Genomic DNA, 18,250 nt, shown 5'->3' with positions numbered 1-18,250 from the left:
CTGGCAGCGATGGGAGTTACGTATTTAGTGACAGCTACCATCACCTCCAAACGATGTAGTCATCTACACATCGATTGGAGAAGAGAACGCGGCGTGTGGTAGTCCTAGTTTTTTTTTATAACTTGTTGTAGGACCTCTTGTGAGTCCGCACGGGTAGGTACCACCGCCCTGCCTATTTCTGCCGTGGAGCAGTAATGCGTTTCGGTTTGAAGGGTGGGGCAGCCGTTGTAACTATACTGAGACCTTAGAACCCTCTCAAGGTGTGTGGCGCATTTACGTTGTAGATGTCTATGGGTTCCAGTAACCACTTAACACCAGGTGGGCTGTGAGCTCATCCACACATCAAAGCAATAAAAAAAAAGGTAATAAATTTCTTAAAACATTAGTGAAGACGTTACAATATGTTCATTTTCGTCCGCCCACTAGGGCAATAAAAAAGTATACAAATCATCCGATAATCTATTGTGTTTGTTTATTCTTTACTGTTAAATCTGTTTGTACAGATTTAACGTTCATTGTTCGCACATAACGAGGATAATTTTGTTCATTACGTATATCGATTTTCCGATAGTTCAATAACTCAAAAGTCTCATACCCTAAAGCGCTTCATTAGAACACAAACCTATCTATTACAATCTTTAGGCTGACTGTAAAATTCCACAAGTTGAACGTTCTTTATAGTTTGTTTATTACGTGCACGGCTACATTCTAGCGTAAGTATTACGAGTATATACCGCTATGTATACAAGTTATATATGTATACCTAGTATTATATACAACTCAATCTTCATCTTCGGGGATCCCTGGCTACGAAAACAGTACCTAAAGTATTTCGACAGTAAAAAAGCGAAATTAAACTGTGAAAGTCGTTTTTATTATTTGTACGACTCCCAAAAGCCAAAGGAAATACTACTATATACATATATGCTACTGGAAACATTAAATTCCAATTTTCAATTAACTAAATTGATGTAGCCCTTTGACTGCCTTGTCGGTCACCGTAGCGTACCTACGCGGCGCACTGAAGTAATTATCACGATTTCTATTACTAAGGCGCCGGAATATCTAGTAGACTCAGGGAAAGACGAATCCGAAGATATTGAGAATTAATGTATTTCTAAGACCTAAGAGATTAAAACATACATTAACGAACAAAAGAAGACAAAGTTAGGCAATCCAGACGCTTCCAAGCCTAACTAAAGAAAAATAAGTCATAAATTAGAAATGATTAGTCAAAAGTCTTGGTTATTCTGCAATCAATGCTCGTTGTTACGAGGTTATATTTTCAGTAATCTTTCATTATATTATTATAGACACTCGAATTTGCTATGTAATTTATGATTGAGCTGTGGATATTATGCGTACCTATAGTTGTGACGTTATGGTAATGCGAATTTGAATCTCACGTTTCAAGTTGTGAGCCAATAACATGATAGTTTCTATGGGCCCAAAAGTCGCTTAGGTAAATATGTAAGTAGTCGCTTAAATATGTGAGCTGGTCTTTTTATATAGAATAGACCAGAATAGAATATAGAGTATTATACATACATTAGAGAGATAAAGAATACATTTCCACGTCACTAAATTTTAGCTTTATCCGTGTAATCTAAATGTCATAAACATGTTATCTGACCTAATAAGTAAAAATTGATTGTAGTAAGGCTGTAAATTAGTTTAGAGATTAATTATCAGTATAGGTCCACTGCTGGACATGGTTTCCCTCAAGGTTCATTACAGCAAACGATCCTGCCTGTACTGCGGGAGACCTACCCATGCCATGACTATCAGGACGTGATCGCGACACGAGAACTTTTTGCCCCAGCTGCTATTTATTCTACGAATCATATCTTACAATCTTTCGGGACATTTATTTCTTCTGTTACAATGGTTCTCCTGCGAATCTTCTCATTTATGATTCGATCACCGAGGGAAACTCCAAGCATTTTTTTTTATTGCTTAGATAGGTGGACGAGCTCACAGCCCACCTGGTGTTGAGTGGTTATTGGAGCCCATAGCATCTACGACGTAAATGCGCTACCTACCTTGAGATATAAGTTCTAAGGTCTCAGTATAGTTACAATGGCTACTTCAAACCGAAACGCATTACTGCTTCACGGCAGAAATAGGCGGAGTGGTGGTACCTACCACCTCACAAGAGGTCCTACCACCAGTAATTACGCAAATTATAATTTTGCGGGTTTGATTTTTATTACACGATGTTATTCCTTCGCCGTGGAAGTCAATCGTGAACATTTGCTAAGTACGTATTTCATTGAAAAAATTGGTACCCGTGTGCGGGATTCGAACACCGGTGCACCGCTAGATACGAATAAACCGGACGTCCTATCCGTCCGCGTGTAACTGGAATAGCCTCTAGGCTACCAGCGAATAGGTAGGGAAGAAAATAGTCAGTTCATAATGTACAATAAAGTAGCGTACTTTTAACAGAATATCAATTTAATTCAAATTACATAAAAATAATGTCGCATTATCTCAATACAACAGTTACATAAATTAAGTTAATGTATAATGAACGAAAGGCTATCAACATCATATATCTAAAGTTCACGTATACACAGATATGTACATATAATACACGTAGGCAAGTAAGCTGTATGTATAAAGTAATAATATTGGAGATGTAGAGGTCGGTGCATTCCCCGGTCGATCTGTGCTAACGCCCTCGCTAGGTCACGCGGAAGACGCATACAGACATAAGAGACCGCGATTTTAAATTTCTTTATTGCATACATGAGCGAACGATCAGGACTCACCAGTGTGTTTAGGGCGAGTTTTTTAACGTTCTCGATAGCGTAGAAGTTAACTCATATTTGTAGGTATGCAGTTGGAACAGCGCCCCTAGCGGTAAACGTAGGCAAACGTTCCAACTCCATACAAATTTGAGTTGCAACAATTTGAGATTTTTTTTAATTGCCTTTATGGGTGGACGAGCGCATACCCCAACTGGTGTTAAGTGGAGCCCATAGACAACTACAACGGAAATGCGCCACCCTTTTTTTTTTTCGGGCCTAGGGCCGAACCTCCTACGGGGTCCCCGCGCCTAGGGGGCGCGCGGGGTATGTGAGACTCAACGATCTGCAGGTGTTGAGAGCAGATCGCGGGCCCAAGGGAAATGCGCCACCCACCTTGAGATAAGTTCTAAGGTCTCAGTATAGTTACAACGGCTGCCCCACCCTTCAAACCGAAACGCATTACTGCTTCACGGCAGAAATAGGCGGGGTGATGGAACCTATCCGTGCGGACTCACAAGAGGTCCTACCACCAGTAAAAATACATTTTTATGCTTTTTAAACTACATAGATCTATTATTTGCGTAATAGTTTACACTGTTAGCTTAGGACTTACTTTATAATCTATTAAACGTTGTGTTTCAATAAAGCGCTATCAGTAAGTGTTATCTATGGCTTTAACAATTCCATTTTAACCGCTATTCTTAAGCAATAAAATGCTGCGTAATGAAAACGAGATAGTGCCGTGACTAACCTATCTATACTAAGTAGGGATAGTGCTTCATTATATATGCAACAGTCGAACTTGTACACTTGATATTAATATTGATTAAAACGGATTTTACTGTTTGATCTAGGGTTCGATTTCATTATACCATTTTCGGAGTATTTTATGTATTTATTTTATTGTTTAGATGGGTGGACGAGCTCACAGCCCACCTGGTGCTACATAGTTACTGGAGCCCAGAGACAACTACAACGTAAATGCGCCACCCACCTTGAGATATAAGTTCTAAGGTCTCAGTATAGTTACAACGGCTGTCCCACCCTTCGAACCGAAACGCATTACTGTTTCACGGCAGAAACAGGCAGGGTAGTGGTACCTACCCGTGCGAACTTACAAGAGGTCCTACCACCAGTAGTATCCGACGAATGCTTCGCAGTTTTCGTGGTATCGAAGGAAAAGAATAGAAAACTGCTTAACTGTAAGATTATTTTAGAACTTCAATTACGTAAACATTAAAATACCTAGAGAAGACAATTAGAGGCAAAATTTTGCTTATGTTACTTCTATTCGTTTTCAATGAACTCATTAAAAAATCGAAGTTTCTCGAACATGTTTCTACAAGGAAAAGGCGATCGATCAACTGTACTTTTATAATGGACTAACCGGGGCTACAGAACCGGTACAATTAGGTTCAAGTGAAAATATATGTAGTATTATTTAAATGGTTTTAACAGTAAATTTACCACACTACCTAAGTGATAGTCGGTGCTCACCTTCGCTTTTGGATATCTGTAACGACAGTGACATGATCAAGATGCTGCTTGCCATTGAAGATTATGTTCAAAGCTCTTTTTTTTATTGCTTAGATGAGTGGATCAGCTCACAGCCCACCTGGTATTAAGTGGTTACTGGAGCCCATAGACATCTACAACGTAAATGCGCCACACACCTTGAGATATAAGTTATATAGGACGGTGGACCTACCCGTGCGGACTCACAAGAGGTCTAATTTAAAACATTCTATCTTTTCGCGCTGCAGTGTACGAATTCGTCGTAAAATCATATCAGGTTCATAATAATATGTGTATTTTCAACGTGAGAAGGGACTGACGTGGATCCGAGATGTTTCAATGAGATTATTTCCTAACGGATATGGATTTGACAGTTCGGATACCGCCACGTGATTATACTGTTGTCTGTTTGTTGTATTAGTTAATGAAGAGATTTTCAGAGCTCCATTATCCAATTTCCATATTTGATGATTCTTTCTCTACACTCAAGAACTGCTTATAAGATCTGTCCTCCATCGGGCGTCCTAATCTTCTAAAGATTTTTTTGTATGTTACATAGAGCATTTTTTTATTAATTAACTGACTTTAAAAAATATGGACTTTGTATATTCGACTGTATTTTTTATGTGTGAGTCTATATAAACGATTATGATGATTAATTCTTGCTGAAGCCGATGCTTCTTATGTGATCCCATTTAATAAATTTCAACTTAACTTTTCCCGTTTATTTAATATTACTTATTTTTGTTCTGAAAAAAAAATCGTGTTCCATTTTTAATTAAACTTCCTAAGCTGTCGGAGCTCTAATGCTAATTCTTATACCTACCTATCTAAAAGATAATTCAGTATTTATGGGAATCTACTATTCCGCATACTATTCCGAGGTTGCCATTATAAAATTTTTAAACAATTAGTTTATTCGAAACTCAGATTAATTAATTCTATTCGAAACACAGATTAACTTTGATGAATTACACGTAAACGTATAACAAATGAAGTGTTATATTGGCAATAAACGTCAATGAAAATACAAAATAAAATCTGAGCGTTAAAATCAAACAGGTAATAACTTCTATGATTCTGAATCTAAAACTAACCTTATTTCCAATAGGATAAAGCATGTTTTGTTCGCCTTAAAAACGAACATTGGACTTTTTGCTTTAGACGGCTTTCGAAAACATTGGCAACGTCACTTAGTTTTGAGAAGGGTTCATAATTTGAGTACCTGCGTTCGAAAACTTGACTTATTTCTCTCGGAAAACGAAATCAAATCATCGTGAAAGCACGCCTATTCAATTCGAATTCGAGTAAATATTTTCGTTACGATGAATTTACGTGAAAAGTTCGGTAATTTTAGAAAATGACAAAGACGGTCCAAACGAAATAAATGAAAATTACGTAGCGACTGCTTGGGCAAAATTCCAAATATATTTTTTGTACTTTTTAAACATTTCATTAGGGCAGTGGTCGGCAACCTTGTCATTCAAAAGATCCAAATATAGATAATACACAATTGGTATTGATTCAAACAGCACAAGCACTAAGACGGCAGAATTTTTTAAATTTCACTTATTCTATTCCCTCGCGTCCGTCGATGACTTATTATGTCACGAAAAGGGTTTGTATGTACAGTAATGGTAACTAATAGCGGTAATGAGCTATTATCAATGACGAATAGCGGTACGAAGTCGCGTGTACCCTTCGTAACTGATAACACTTCTATATGTACATTTATGTACAACGTGTACCCGTCGGGTAAGTTTGTTTGAATGTCAAACATTTACTGGAGAACTTCGTATGTCGAAATTGCAACACCAATTTTTGTGATTCCTTCGTTTGTCGTTGTTATAACTTAGTAATTTTAAGAAAAACTATGAAAATCCGTCTGCTCACGTTGGCTAATAATGAATTGCAAGGAGGGGGAAATCAAGAAATTCCACAAGAACCACAAAAGATAATCGACTCGAAACTAAATTCCAGTAGTATAATGGTCAGAAACGGAATGTTTTCCCTTACGAGGTAATGAAACCACGTGAAAATATTAGTATGCACCTAATTATTACTACAATATTGTGAGAATAAACACGCTTTGACAACATAGTAACATATTGATAACATTACTTGATAAATATTGTTTGATTGACAACTTTTTAATATTATCAAATTGGGATGTTTGAGTTAAATATACCTAATAGGTTGGGGAAAAAGTTTCTTCGCATTTTTTAAGAAAATTCACAGCATTTTTTTATATAGTTTATTTACATTAAACTAAAGTATGTCGGTACCATTTTGTTCGATAACTTTTTGCCATTTTGTAGTTAGGGACATTATCCCACTGCTATAGAAATTTTGGGACTCCTGATCAAAATACCGCGACAATTGGTTTTGGCAGTCCTCTCATGATGTTAACCTGATACTGCTTAAAAAATTCTGAAGAGACCGAAACAGGTGGAAATCTGAAGGTGCAAGGTCAGGACTATACGGCAGATGCATTAACACCTCCTAGCCAAGCTCTCTTAATTTTTGCTGAGTGGCTAAAGATGTGTGAGGTCTAGAGTTATCATGATGAAAAACCACACCCCTTCTGTTGATTAATTCCGGCCGCTTTCTCTCAACTTCTTGCTTTAATCTCATCAATTGTTCGCAGTAGAGTTCAGAGTCGATGTCCTGCCTGGTGATAACAGCTCATAATGAATAATGCCCGTCCAATTCCACCACACACACAGCATCACCTTGTTGCGAGTTAACTCGGGTATCGCCACAGTCTGTGAAGCCTGACCGGCCTTTGACCACGACCTTTTTCGCACGTTCTTGTCGTACATGATCCACTTTTCATCACTAGTTATCAGCTTCTTCAAAAATGGTTCGGTTTCATTACGTCGTAATAAAGAATCACAAATGAGTACACGGTTCATTAGGTTTCTTTCAGTGAGCTCGTGAGGTACCCAAATATCGAGCTTTTTTGTGTACCCAGTTTTTTTCAAATGCGCCAAAACTGTTTTGTGGTCAATTCCCAGTTCTTCAGCTACGTCGTTAGTACTGATATGCCGATCTTGCTCCACTTTTTCAAAAATGGCATCCATTTTATCCATAATAGGGCGTAACCAGAGCGACGTGCATCTTTGACATCAAAATTTCCGGATTGAAAACGCTTAAGCCAAATTTGTGCTACTCTTACAGATACTGCACTAGGTCCATAAGCATCGCAATTTTTTTTCGCGGCTGCGTTGCATTTTTAGCTTTTTTGTAGTAGAATTTTAAAATGTATCGAATTTCTTCATTAGGTTCACTCATCTTGACAGTACGAAAAATAAATAAAAATCGCACATTTTCCTAATTTGAATTTGGAAGTATCTTCTTTAAAATTTTAACTTTTAATGATACCAAAACCAGCCACATACAAATAGTATAGCCAAAGAGATCTTATTACAAGTTCATACATACTATAATGCAAAAAGACTTTTTTCCCAATCTATTATTATACTAGCCGTACTCGTCCGCTTCGCTGGACATTTAAAATTAACATTATTATTTATTATCATTATTATTAGGGAGTCCAGCACTCATGTAAATATTAGCCTATCCATTAAGTAGTACATGTGTTTTCTACATGGATACCAAGTTTCAAGTCAATCGGATGCATGGTTCAGTAGTTATAACGGAACACTCGTAAAAACCACTGTAGATTTATATATTAGTATAGATATAGGTTGACAATTCGCTATGTCTGTAGTAGATATTGCATTAACATGGTAAATCTGAAAGTTTGTAATTCAATTTCAATCACGCATGAATGTCTGAACTGGTTTCGATGACATACTGCGCAAAGGTAGTCTATGAACTGGGGTAACATAATATAGGATACTATTTATCGTGGTAAATAATATCGAGAGGTGTGAGGTTATGGGGTTTAAGTCTATTAAATATGTTTATAATGATATTGGATACTCCAGAATAAATAAACACTAAGAGACTTAATTGCGTTTTCTGTTATATGTACATAGTCAGGTCATAAATTCTGTCACATGTTTATTGTAAAATAATTGAAACAAGTTTATTCATTATGTAACCATTCATATGCCAAAATGAACTTAACAAAACATAGATTCTTATGACACTAAAGTTTATTCAAAATGACCTCCGTGATTTTGAATACAGGCCTTCAATCTGCGCGGTCAGTCGTCTATCGCAGCACGAACGAGGTCCATGTCAATATCGGCGGCTGCCTTAATCAAGGATGTCTTGAGTGACTCCAAATTGGGATGAGGCTTTGAGCACGCCTTTTCCTCCAAGTGTTGCCATATCTTGTAATCTAACGGATTCAAATCTGGACTGGAGGAGGGTCAGTCTTCGTGCCGGATGAAGTCGATTTCACGCGCCGCCAGCCAGTCTTGTGTGCTCTTCGCTCTATGAGCTGGCGCCGAATCTTGTTGGAATACCCAGTGCCTGTTATTGAACATGGTATGAGAAACAGGTTCCACAAGGCTCGTCAGGACTGTATTTTGATACACAACTGCATTTGTTTTTACACCTTTCTCACAAAAATGTACCTCTGTTAAGCCCCAATAAGAAACTCCCAACCATACCATGAGCGAGGATGGAAAATTACCTCGTTGGACACACGGAATACGGTTGCTCGCTTCTTCACTACTGTGTGCGTACACCTTATCATTTTGTTTGTTGTAGCTCTCTTCTACGGTAAAAAATTTTTCATCCGAAAAAAGAATATCCCGATATTTTTTTCCCGCGTACCGCTTCAACAAAGCGCGGCATCTCTTCAGTCTCAGGTCCATTAGACGAGCATTCAAACGATGTCCTATTTTTCTTCGATATGCCCGAAGCCCTAAGTCTTCATTTAACACCCTTTTCACCGTGGTTCTGCTTAACCCCATCTGAAGGGCCAACAGTATCTGCTTACGTTTGGGATTTCTTTGAATTCGCGCCTTCACAGCTTTTATCACTGCTGGAGTCCTAACAGACCGAGGGCGACCACTTCTTGACCTGTCATCTACACTAGAGTCTTCATTGTATCGTTTGATGGTACGATAAACCAATCTTTTGGTTATATTCAAAATTTTCAGTATGTTAAAAATTTTAATTGGCGCGTAACCGCAACGATGCAACGCAATAACTGCAACACGGTCTTCTTTAAGCGTCCACTCCATATTTAAAAATGAGTAAAATTCTACAAGTATACATTTTTATTTTCATGAACAATTCGAAATTCGAATTCAATAAACTTTTTTGTGGCCAGCATTCTAAAAGAAAAGTTTTTACTGTGTGACAATACTTATGACCTGACTAGTTATAATGAGAAAACAACATTTATATCCCTTAATCTAGTAATAAAATTAATATTTTTAAACAACCTGAACTTTCTATTCACTAATGTCAAACTTCACTGAATGACATATAAGAAAAATCCTTTTTAGAAAACTAAAGAGTTTTAGACTATGAAGGTTTTTCTTTACATGTTTAAAAAAACTTTTCTGCGCTTGGCTGTATCGACCCCGCATAGTGAGATAAATGCAAGAAAATAAAAAAATACTTTTCGTTAAAAAAACTTAGCATCTTAAAATATAACGTCTGTTAACAAAGTTTACGTAATAACTATTAACCTTAAAAACAAACTTGAAACCCACGAAGCGTTCCAACCAAACCGGTTCGACTACTAAACTATTTTACCCGTAAAAGTAACCAAGTTATCTAAATGTCGACTGAATTACGATAGTTTTAAATTAGATATTCCCAATTTATTCGCGTTTGAATAAAGCATTATAATGTAATTTTAACCTTAAATGAGAGTTCTTTGTATATTGGGTTTTCTTCTGCCGTATTTAAACATTATCGAAATGAAATATAGTTTACTATGACAAAATCAATTTTAATCCCCGTACATTTAAGTGCAGTAGGAGTAGTCTAGTATGGATCGCGGTTGTTTTGCGATGTATTGAATTCGTTTCAAAAATCAAAACTGGATTAAATTAATGGCTGATATAAAACATTGCAGTTTTAGTGAGTCTTCGTATTGAAAGGATAAGGGTGTCATTTAATCGACTATTGTTTTAATCGTAGTCTGGGTTTTAACAAAAACAAATGCGAATAAATTATCGGATATAATTTTTTCGGAAAAAAATATCGATAAAAAGAAATGTTTTTTTTCAATATAGAAATGGTTACAGAGTATATAAGACAACAAATATATACCAAAAATACACATATTTACATAATCATGTATAGTATATACTTATAATTAGGTCTACTATAAATTAAGCAAGTAAGGATATAGAAATAAGGAATTTCTAATCAAAACAAAGAACCTAAATACGAGAAATAATAATTTAATTTAAGTTTTTTATTGGGTTTCAAATTGTATAACGTAGGTAAGTGCTATGTGTGCATGGTTGTGTGGGGAGAAGTTAGTTGGAGGTTATGTTAATTTACCGCGTTTTAATAAAGCTAAAACATTATAATTGTCTAACGAACGAAATATAGTTCTTAGGTCACTTGCTTCGATCAGTTGACGAACATATTGAATTAAATTTATTAAGAACTAAAAAGAGACATATTTTGTTAGTATTAGTTAGATTACATATTTTGTCGTTAGCTGTTATTTCATAATATTCATCTATAAACTGATGGAAACATGTACCTATGAATGTTACAATATGTTTTACCAGACTGGATGGTAAAAAACATCAACTTCTGTGTATTACCTACTCTTAGATTGGTCGCTTTACTTTTGGCTGGCTAATATTTGGTAAGGCTTCTTCTAAAGCAGAATGTAAATATCACCGTTCATCGTGAGATTCTGATTTAAGCCTTAAGCGCATTTATGTAAGGTCTATCCTGCACTAAATTGTTTCTAAAGCCGGCCGACCTGTTTCCAAGCGAGCACATTTGTACCGTCAATCGATATATTTATGTGTCTGTGGTTCTTTAATAAAATTCTTCGAAATAAATTATGTTTTAAGGCCTCGACCAAAATTTTAATGTCACAGAAATCATAATAGGCGCTCTGTCTTATTATCCATAGGCGTTTCGGAAGGCGATTTTTTTTTTTTTTGTTATTGCCTTTGTAGGCAGACGGGCATACGGCCCACCTGATGGTGAGTGGTTACCGTCGCCCATGGACTTCAGCAATGCCAGGGGCAGAGCCAAGCCGCTGCCTACCTGCCTGTATGTGTTTGTACATGATCACAATGAATTTATAGTTGAATTTTCAATAACCGTACTCGTCGAACTCGACAAAGAGGTCGACGTGCAACCTAGCCCATGCATCAGCCCGCTGAGTTTCTCGCCGGATCTTCTCAGCGGGTCGCGATTCCGATCCGGTAGTAGATTCATTCGCGAAGCAATTGCTCTTGAGTTGTTAGGTCTCCTTCGGAGGCGCTCGGGCAGCTGTTAGCAAATCCCACCCCTCCTGGCTGAGCCTTTGCTCGCCCACCTGTCCTGGTGAAACTGGAAAGGCCTTCGGGCCAACAGTAATCTCTCAATCATAAAAAAAAAAGTTGAATTTTATTCTCTTGTGGGTCCGCACGGGTAGGTACCATCACCCCACCTATTTCTGCCGTGAAGCAGTAATGCGTTTCGGTTTGAAGGGTGGGGCAGCCGTTGTAACCATACTGAGATCTTAGAACTTATATCTCAAAGTGGGTGGCGCATTTACGTTGTAGATGTCTATGGGCTCCGGTAATCAATTAACACCAGGTGGGCTGTGAGCTCGTCCACCCAACTAAGCAATAAAAAATAAAAAAAATAAATGTTCAGTTTAAGACACGTCTTTAATAAGTTGTTTTAAGGTTTGGTTTGGATAAACATTTTTAAAGGGATACTTTATTGATATCGTGTCAACAGTTAGATATTTTTTTATGGAATAACCAGCCACCTTTCATATATCCAGTTACCAGTTGGAAGACGAACATATTTCTGAAATAGCTATCATGTGAAATATGCATTTTCCTAGCAAATGTTCCGTTTATATTTTGGTGTGCCGGTGGCCTAAAGACGGTTTGCGATTTAAAAGATATTGTAGGTTAGATATCAAATGGTATTCTGAAATTATGGGATGTCTTACAATATTTTTTTTGTACCAAAGAAAATGCGTAACTCTGCCCTTTTTATGTAATTGTTGATTGTCTGGGGGTGCTTTTTGTCCGGAGTAATCTCCGAAATTTACATTAACTAGAAATACATTAGAAAGGCTAGTCTGTAGAAGAATCCGCTATAAAACGTAAATCAAGCTATCAACAATTACATGACAAACATTATTAATTCTAGTTCCGTTCAACGGTAGGTAACAAAACATATACAAAAATATGCGCTCGATTCAAGATCTTCCTTTTGTGAATAATCTTCTCAACAACGGATCAACTTAAAGTAACCACTAATTAATATAATTACACTACTAAGTCTTTACGACCTTCGAAACTGTTACGAAGCCACTTAGTTTTGTGTATTTTTTTTTTCCACAGTTGATAATCGCCGGATCCCCACCCGCACGGCAGGTGGGGTATGTGGGAGTTAGTTTTGTGTATAGATAAATTTTATTTATGTATAGATTAATTTCAAAATACTCAAAACAAGTTTTTGTTCGTTGGACCAAAAGTTAATTATGTATCATCAGTATCGGGCCCTTCAAAAAACATTTCGTAATAAATTACTGTTAGGCAATCGGTCCAACTGGTTATTTCCGTCGTTCATGCTGTCAAAATTAACGCAATGTCGATAGACTGGTTCCGAATGCAGCTCGAATGAAATTTAGAGAATGCCTAACTCAAGAAAATATTCGTCGTAATTAGTCATACCAAACTTGTCTCTTTATCATTTCATCTAACAAATAAATAAATGCGTTAGTCTAGCGTATTATTAGTTACTAGCTGTACCCGTCCGCTTCGCTGGGCATTTAAAATTAACATTATTATTTCTCACCCCAACAAAAATTTTCATCATTAACGATCCCGCAACTGGTGCAGGGAGTCCAACACTCATATAAATATTAGCCTATCTATTAAGTACATGTATTTTCTACATAGATACCAAGTTTCAAGTTAATCGGACGCATGGTTCAGTACCGTAGTTATAACGGAACATCCGTAAAAACCACTGTAGATTTATATATTAGTATAGATTTACGTTTAAAGTTTTAAAGTTATAAAGTTAATTTGTAATAAAATAGCCAAAACATTTACCTAATACATCCGGATGACGCACCAGAAAATCCTGTTTCGCTCTGATCAAGTCGAGCCTTATTTGATTCTCAATCGGCGCTTCCAAAGCCGAAAACACCAAAGCACCGGACACCAGATAAGTACCATAGAACAGAACGTAGAACAATATTAGACAAGTGAATCTCGCTTGCCCGAAGATTCTGGTGGTGGCGAACAGCGGCTGAAAAGGCGGATTCTCTTCTTCGTACAGTATCTCTCTTTCGACGACCATTTTCTTCGGGTAGGGGTACAGTTGGCTGTGAACTGTCATATCGTCTTCGCTTCTACCCGAACACAAGCTCCCGTACGACTGAATACGCGAATAGCTCGGCATTTCCATAATATTTTAATAGTCAAAAAACAGTTTTTTTTCTCTCTCTCGTCTTCGCAACTAAGCGGCTTGTCGCTTCGATACACCGGATCACAAGCAATTCCGGTACGTTATTAAGTCACGGTCAACTGTATTTGAAGAATTTCTTCGGGTGATTCGTTTCAACGCAAAAAGCGTATGTTTCCGTCACCTTGGTCGCTTTACGGCAATTTTCCAGTTTAATTATCACCATTTTGATACATTTTAAAAACTGAACTGATAGAATAATGTTGAAATCTTAAACGAGCGTGGACGTTATGTGTAACTCCTTCAAGTGTGTTCCAACGAATGCGTAGCCGGCGATGGCTGCCGTGCACCCGTACAAACACAATCAGGGCTGTCAAAATTATCAGACATTCGTAAATAAAGATAATAATGTGTTTAATCAATGTTATTTGTAGGCGTAATGGACACGTGTGTTTTTATTTCTCAACGTTTATTGGTTGATAGTTTACCGTTTCGTTCGTGATGAGTTATCGAAAGTTTATAAAACCTTTAAACAGTGTTATTTATAGCGTCTTGTTAATCTTTTATTATGAAAAACAATTTTCACAGTCGCTTAATAAAGGGCTTAGAAACCGCTGACATATCTTCATGAATAGAACCGATATTGCTTTGTGATTATGGCATTACATATATTTAAAGAATGTTGACAAAGGAGAGCTTTCCTATTTAGAAGCTGAGCAGAGTTTATTGAATTGTACATCAAAGTAATTCAGTACGAAGCCAAAGTACAATGGACGTCAAAAGAAACCGCGACACAGTCGTTCGAATGAAAAGAAAGAGGGAAATTTGTTTTTTTTTCAATTATTTAATATTTTGAGGGTAAATAAGGTTAGTAGTTGGGTTCTCGTGGCCGCTTACGGGGCTCGGTTGAGATTTCGAGGCCACCCTCTCTGCATGTGTCTCTCTGTGGGCTCTCTCTCGCTGGACAGGGGTGGTAGGTTTTTTTATATTATTTTTTATGGCTTAGATGGGTGGACAAGCTCACAGCCCACCTGGTGTTAAGTGGTTACTGGAACCCATAGACATCTACAACGTAAATGCGCCACCCACCTTGATATATCTAGGGTCAGCAGACTAAAGCACATAAGTCAAAAAACGCTACTTTACAGGAATTAAAAAAAACTATTTAGAACCTTATACATTAACAAACTTAATAATGTTTATTTGAATTATATAAGTCTATAACACTAACTTATTATTAAAATTAAATATTTTAAAGTAAATGTGATTATTTAATAATTAGATGACTTAAGTTATAAGGAACGCAATAATAGTATGAGTTAAGTGAAAAAGATCAACAATTAAGATATATATTATAATAATATAAGTCATAAATATAAATAACATTAATGTTTAATTAAAATTCTTCTTCTTCATCGAGTTCTAAAATATCTGGATCAGTATTTCGTAAAGTTTCCAACGTGGGAAGACTTATTTAAAATTCATGGAAAATATCTAGTATTAAAGGGAGCAGCGAAATTAAATCTTTTTTTTTCTCGATGGATATGGGTAATGGCTGTATAGATATTATATCATCAGTTTGAGAACCCCCTATGGATGATCTCCTTTTCATAGCAACTGTCTTTATAAAATTGTCACTTTCATCTAACGGTTTCATTAAACATCCTCGGCAGACAGGTTCACGTTTACCATGCACAGTAAAAAAGTCTTTTTATGTCTTCATTCTAAGCTTTTGCTTTTCAGGTTCAATAGCTCGTATTCTTTGCTTAGATTTATCTTGAATTTCCATTAAAGACGCCAAGTATACAGATCTTTTTGCATATGACCCCATTTGCCAATATTCTGTAAATATGGCATGCCTATCAGTTAAGGTATACGTTCTTTACATTTCATTCTGCAAACTCTTTCAAATTCAAAATCATTTATTTCAACTTAGATGTCAGTATAACACACTTGTTGAATGTCAAAATATAAATAACAATGTTAACTCTACCACCGGTTCCAAAAAAACCACAGTCCTGAGAAGAACTGGCGAAACAAACTCAGCGGGCTTTTTTTTTTGTTTTTTCTCAAATTTTTTTTTGCATAGTGCGATCTGATATACATTTCCCTTTAAAGTTTTGTATGCCTGTCCTAAGTTACGTATTTTTTTTCTCTCTTTTTATAGTACGTATACTCTTTTTTGGAGACACATTAGGATTCATTGAAATTTCATCACAAGTACTTGAACTCGATGTGATTGGAAGTCTCGGTAATTCATAACATGGATCTCGTACAAAATCATCACTAGAGAAGTCAAGTACAGAATAGTATGTTAAACTACTGACTTGACCTGATGATGTTGACGGTATAGGATCGTCTACTACTAGGTTCTCTGTGTTCAAAACCGACTGCTGATTTACATTTTCTAAAAAAGGACAAGACCTATTTATAATGATATAATATTGATATAATTACGTAATTTGCAAATCATAATTTTGAAGATATGTGAAAATATACCTTCATTGCTTTCCAGATGAGTGGATAACAGAATTTCTTGCCTCTTTGAGTATTCATCTTAAATAATTAAAATACTTAAGCACTCACACACAACTAACCAACAAACTGTGCACAATCGACAACATTAGTAAATTAAAACCACTTACCAAAGTATTGTTTACGTTATAAATATTTTTAAGTAACCACTTTCTCTAAAGAAATGTTACATTTTGATGTTCTTTATAACATAAGTCAGACTTCTTACGTTAATAACTTTGTACTTATGGTGTTCCTTAGAACATAAGTCCAGTTATGTTTTTTAGTTCGTTTGATTATATTAGGATTTGATAAGGTTGATACAGAACGCCGCTTGAATACGCCATGAAATACTTGAGTTTGACTTATGTGCTTTAGTCAGATTGTGTGTTGAGCAAAATGTAAACCGATGATGTAATAAAAAATAAATTGAAAATTTTGACTTATGTGCTTTAGTCTGCCGACCCTAGATATAAGTTCTATGGTCTCAAGTATATTTACAACGGCTGCCCCACCCTTCAAACCGAAACGCATTAGTACTGCACGGCTGTTGGGCTGTAAACGTGTGTGAACTCATTAGCAAGGCAATAAAGGAATAGTTGGTTTATAATGACAAAACGGAACATGTAATGTATTTGTGGTTGCAATTTACGACTTTCTTATCTATAACTTGTTTTATATTGTATTCTGTCGTCCATGACTTCATAAGTAGAATGTCCGGTGTAGTCGTGATCAAGTTACTATAGCGGTATTTTTTCCTTAAATCAGTGTACCAACTGGTGTTAAATGGTTACTAGAATCCGTAGATGTCAACAACGTGAATTCCACCACCTACCTTGAGACATGGTTTCTTAGGTCTCAGTTTTACAGTGCCGCCCCACCCTTTTGAAGTCGTCCTGACCTAAAGGATAAGACGTCCGTGCATTCGTATCTTGCGATGCACCGGTGTTCGAATCCCGCAGGCGGGTACCAATTTTTTTAATGAAATACGTACTTAACAGGTGTTCACGATTGATTTCCACGGTGAAGGAATAAATAACATCGTGTAATAAAAATAAAACCCGCAAAATTATGCTTTACATAATAACTGGTGGTGGGACCTCTTGTGAGTCCGCACAGGTAGTACTACCACCCCGCCTTTTTCCAAGATATGAGTTCTAAGGTTTCAGTATAGTTACAACGGCTGCCCCACCCTTCGAACCGAAACGCATTACTACTTCACGGCAGAAATAGGCTAGCTGGTAGTTCCTACCTGTGCAGACTCACAAGACACTACGCCTCGTAATATATGTAAATTAGGTATACTTACCACTTAACACATTAATATGTAAAAAGTCACACAATTCTAATGTTATAATCAGCGTTCAGCGTCCACGACTGATTTTAGTTCTGCCATAAAACTATCCACCTTTTGTTCTTGAATGTCGGATAGCTGAAGCTTGGAACCGCTGGGTCTACGGAGGTAGTTTAAGTATTTTAGTTATATTAACGTATATTCCATATGGGGCCGAACCTCCTACGAGGTCCCCGCGCAAAAGGGGCGCGTGGGGTATTTGAGACTGAACGATCTGCATGGTGTTGTGAGCAGACCGCGGGCCCAAGAATTTTAGGGCCCACCCACTAAACGCCTCCCCTGCACTCTTACACCCGACGTCCGATCCCCTCCGAGGCCAGAACCCGGATGAGATAGGGGGGTTACTGCGGTCAACACTACAACCAGATGGCACGGCTCACTCCAAGGACGCCCAGCCGACGGAACCTTCGAGGCGAATCGAAGGCTCTGAAACGTCGGCCCTCTCGGTACGGCAGCCCATCAGACCGCCCAGACGGTGCCGCTGGTGTCCCGGAATACCCCGCTGGACCAGAACCAGCCTGCCAGGTCGGGCCGCGATACACCGTCGACCGATCGCTCTATTACTCCA

At 37.2% G+C, this 18,250-nt stretch overlaps 1 protein-coding gene across 2 annotated transcripts in view; it reads right to left on the bottom strand.

Annotated features, from left to right (window-relative positions):
• LOC101739708 (potassium channel subfamily K member 1) overlaps positions 1 to 18,250 on the bottom strand; it is a 65,537-nt gene that overhangs the window by 8,970 nt on the left and 38,317 nt on the right. The window contains exon 1 of one of the 2 annotated variants that reach the window (XM_038019413.2): positions 13,460 to 14,254. The exons of the other annotated variant lie outside the window; for it this stretch is intronic. Coding sequence (XP_037875341.1) covers positions 13,460 to 13,817 — 358 coding nt within the window. The 5' untranslated portion in view covers positions 13,818 to 14,254. Of the gene's footprint in view, positions 1 to 13,459; positions 14,255 to 18,250 lie in introns of those variants that run through there. 2 annotated transcript variants of the gene reach the window in all.

Source organism: Bombyx mori, chromosome 23 (assembly GCF_030269925.1).
Source record: "Bombyx mori chromosome 23, ASM3026992v2".
NCBI classification, from domain to species: Eukaryota; Metazoa; Arthropoda; class Insecta; order Lepidoptera; family Bombycidae; genus Bombyx; species Bombyx mori.
The sequence above is the reverse complement of the archived record's forward strand: the minus strand, read 5'-3'. Positions and strand labels throughout refer to the sequence as shown.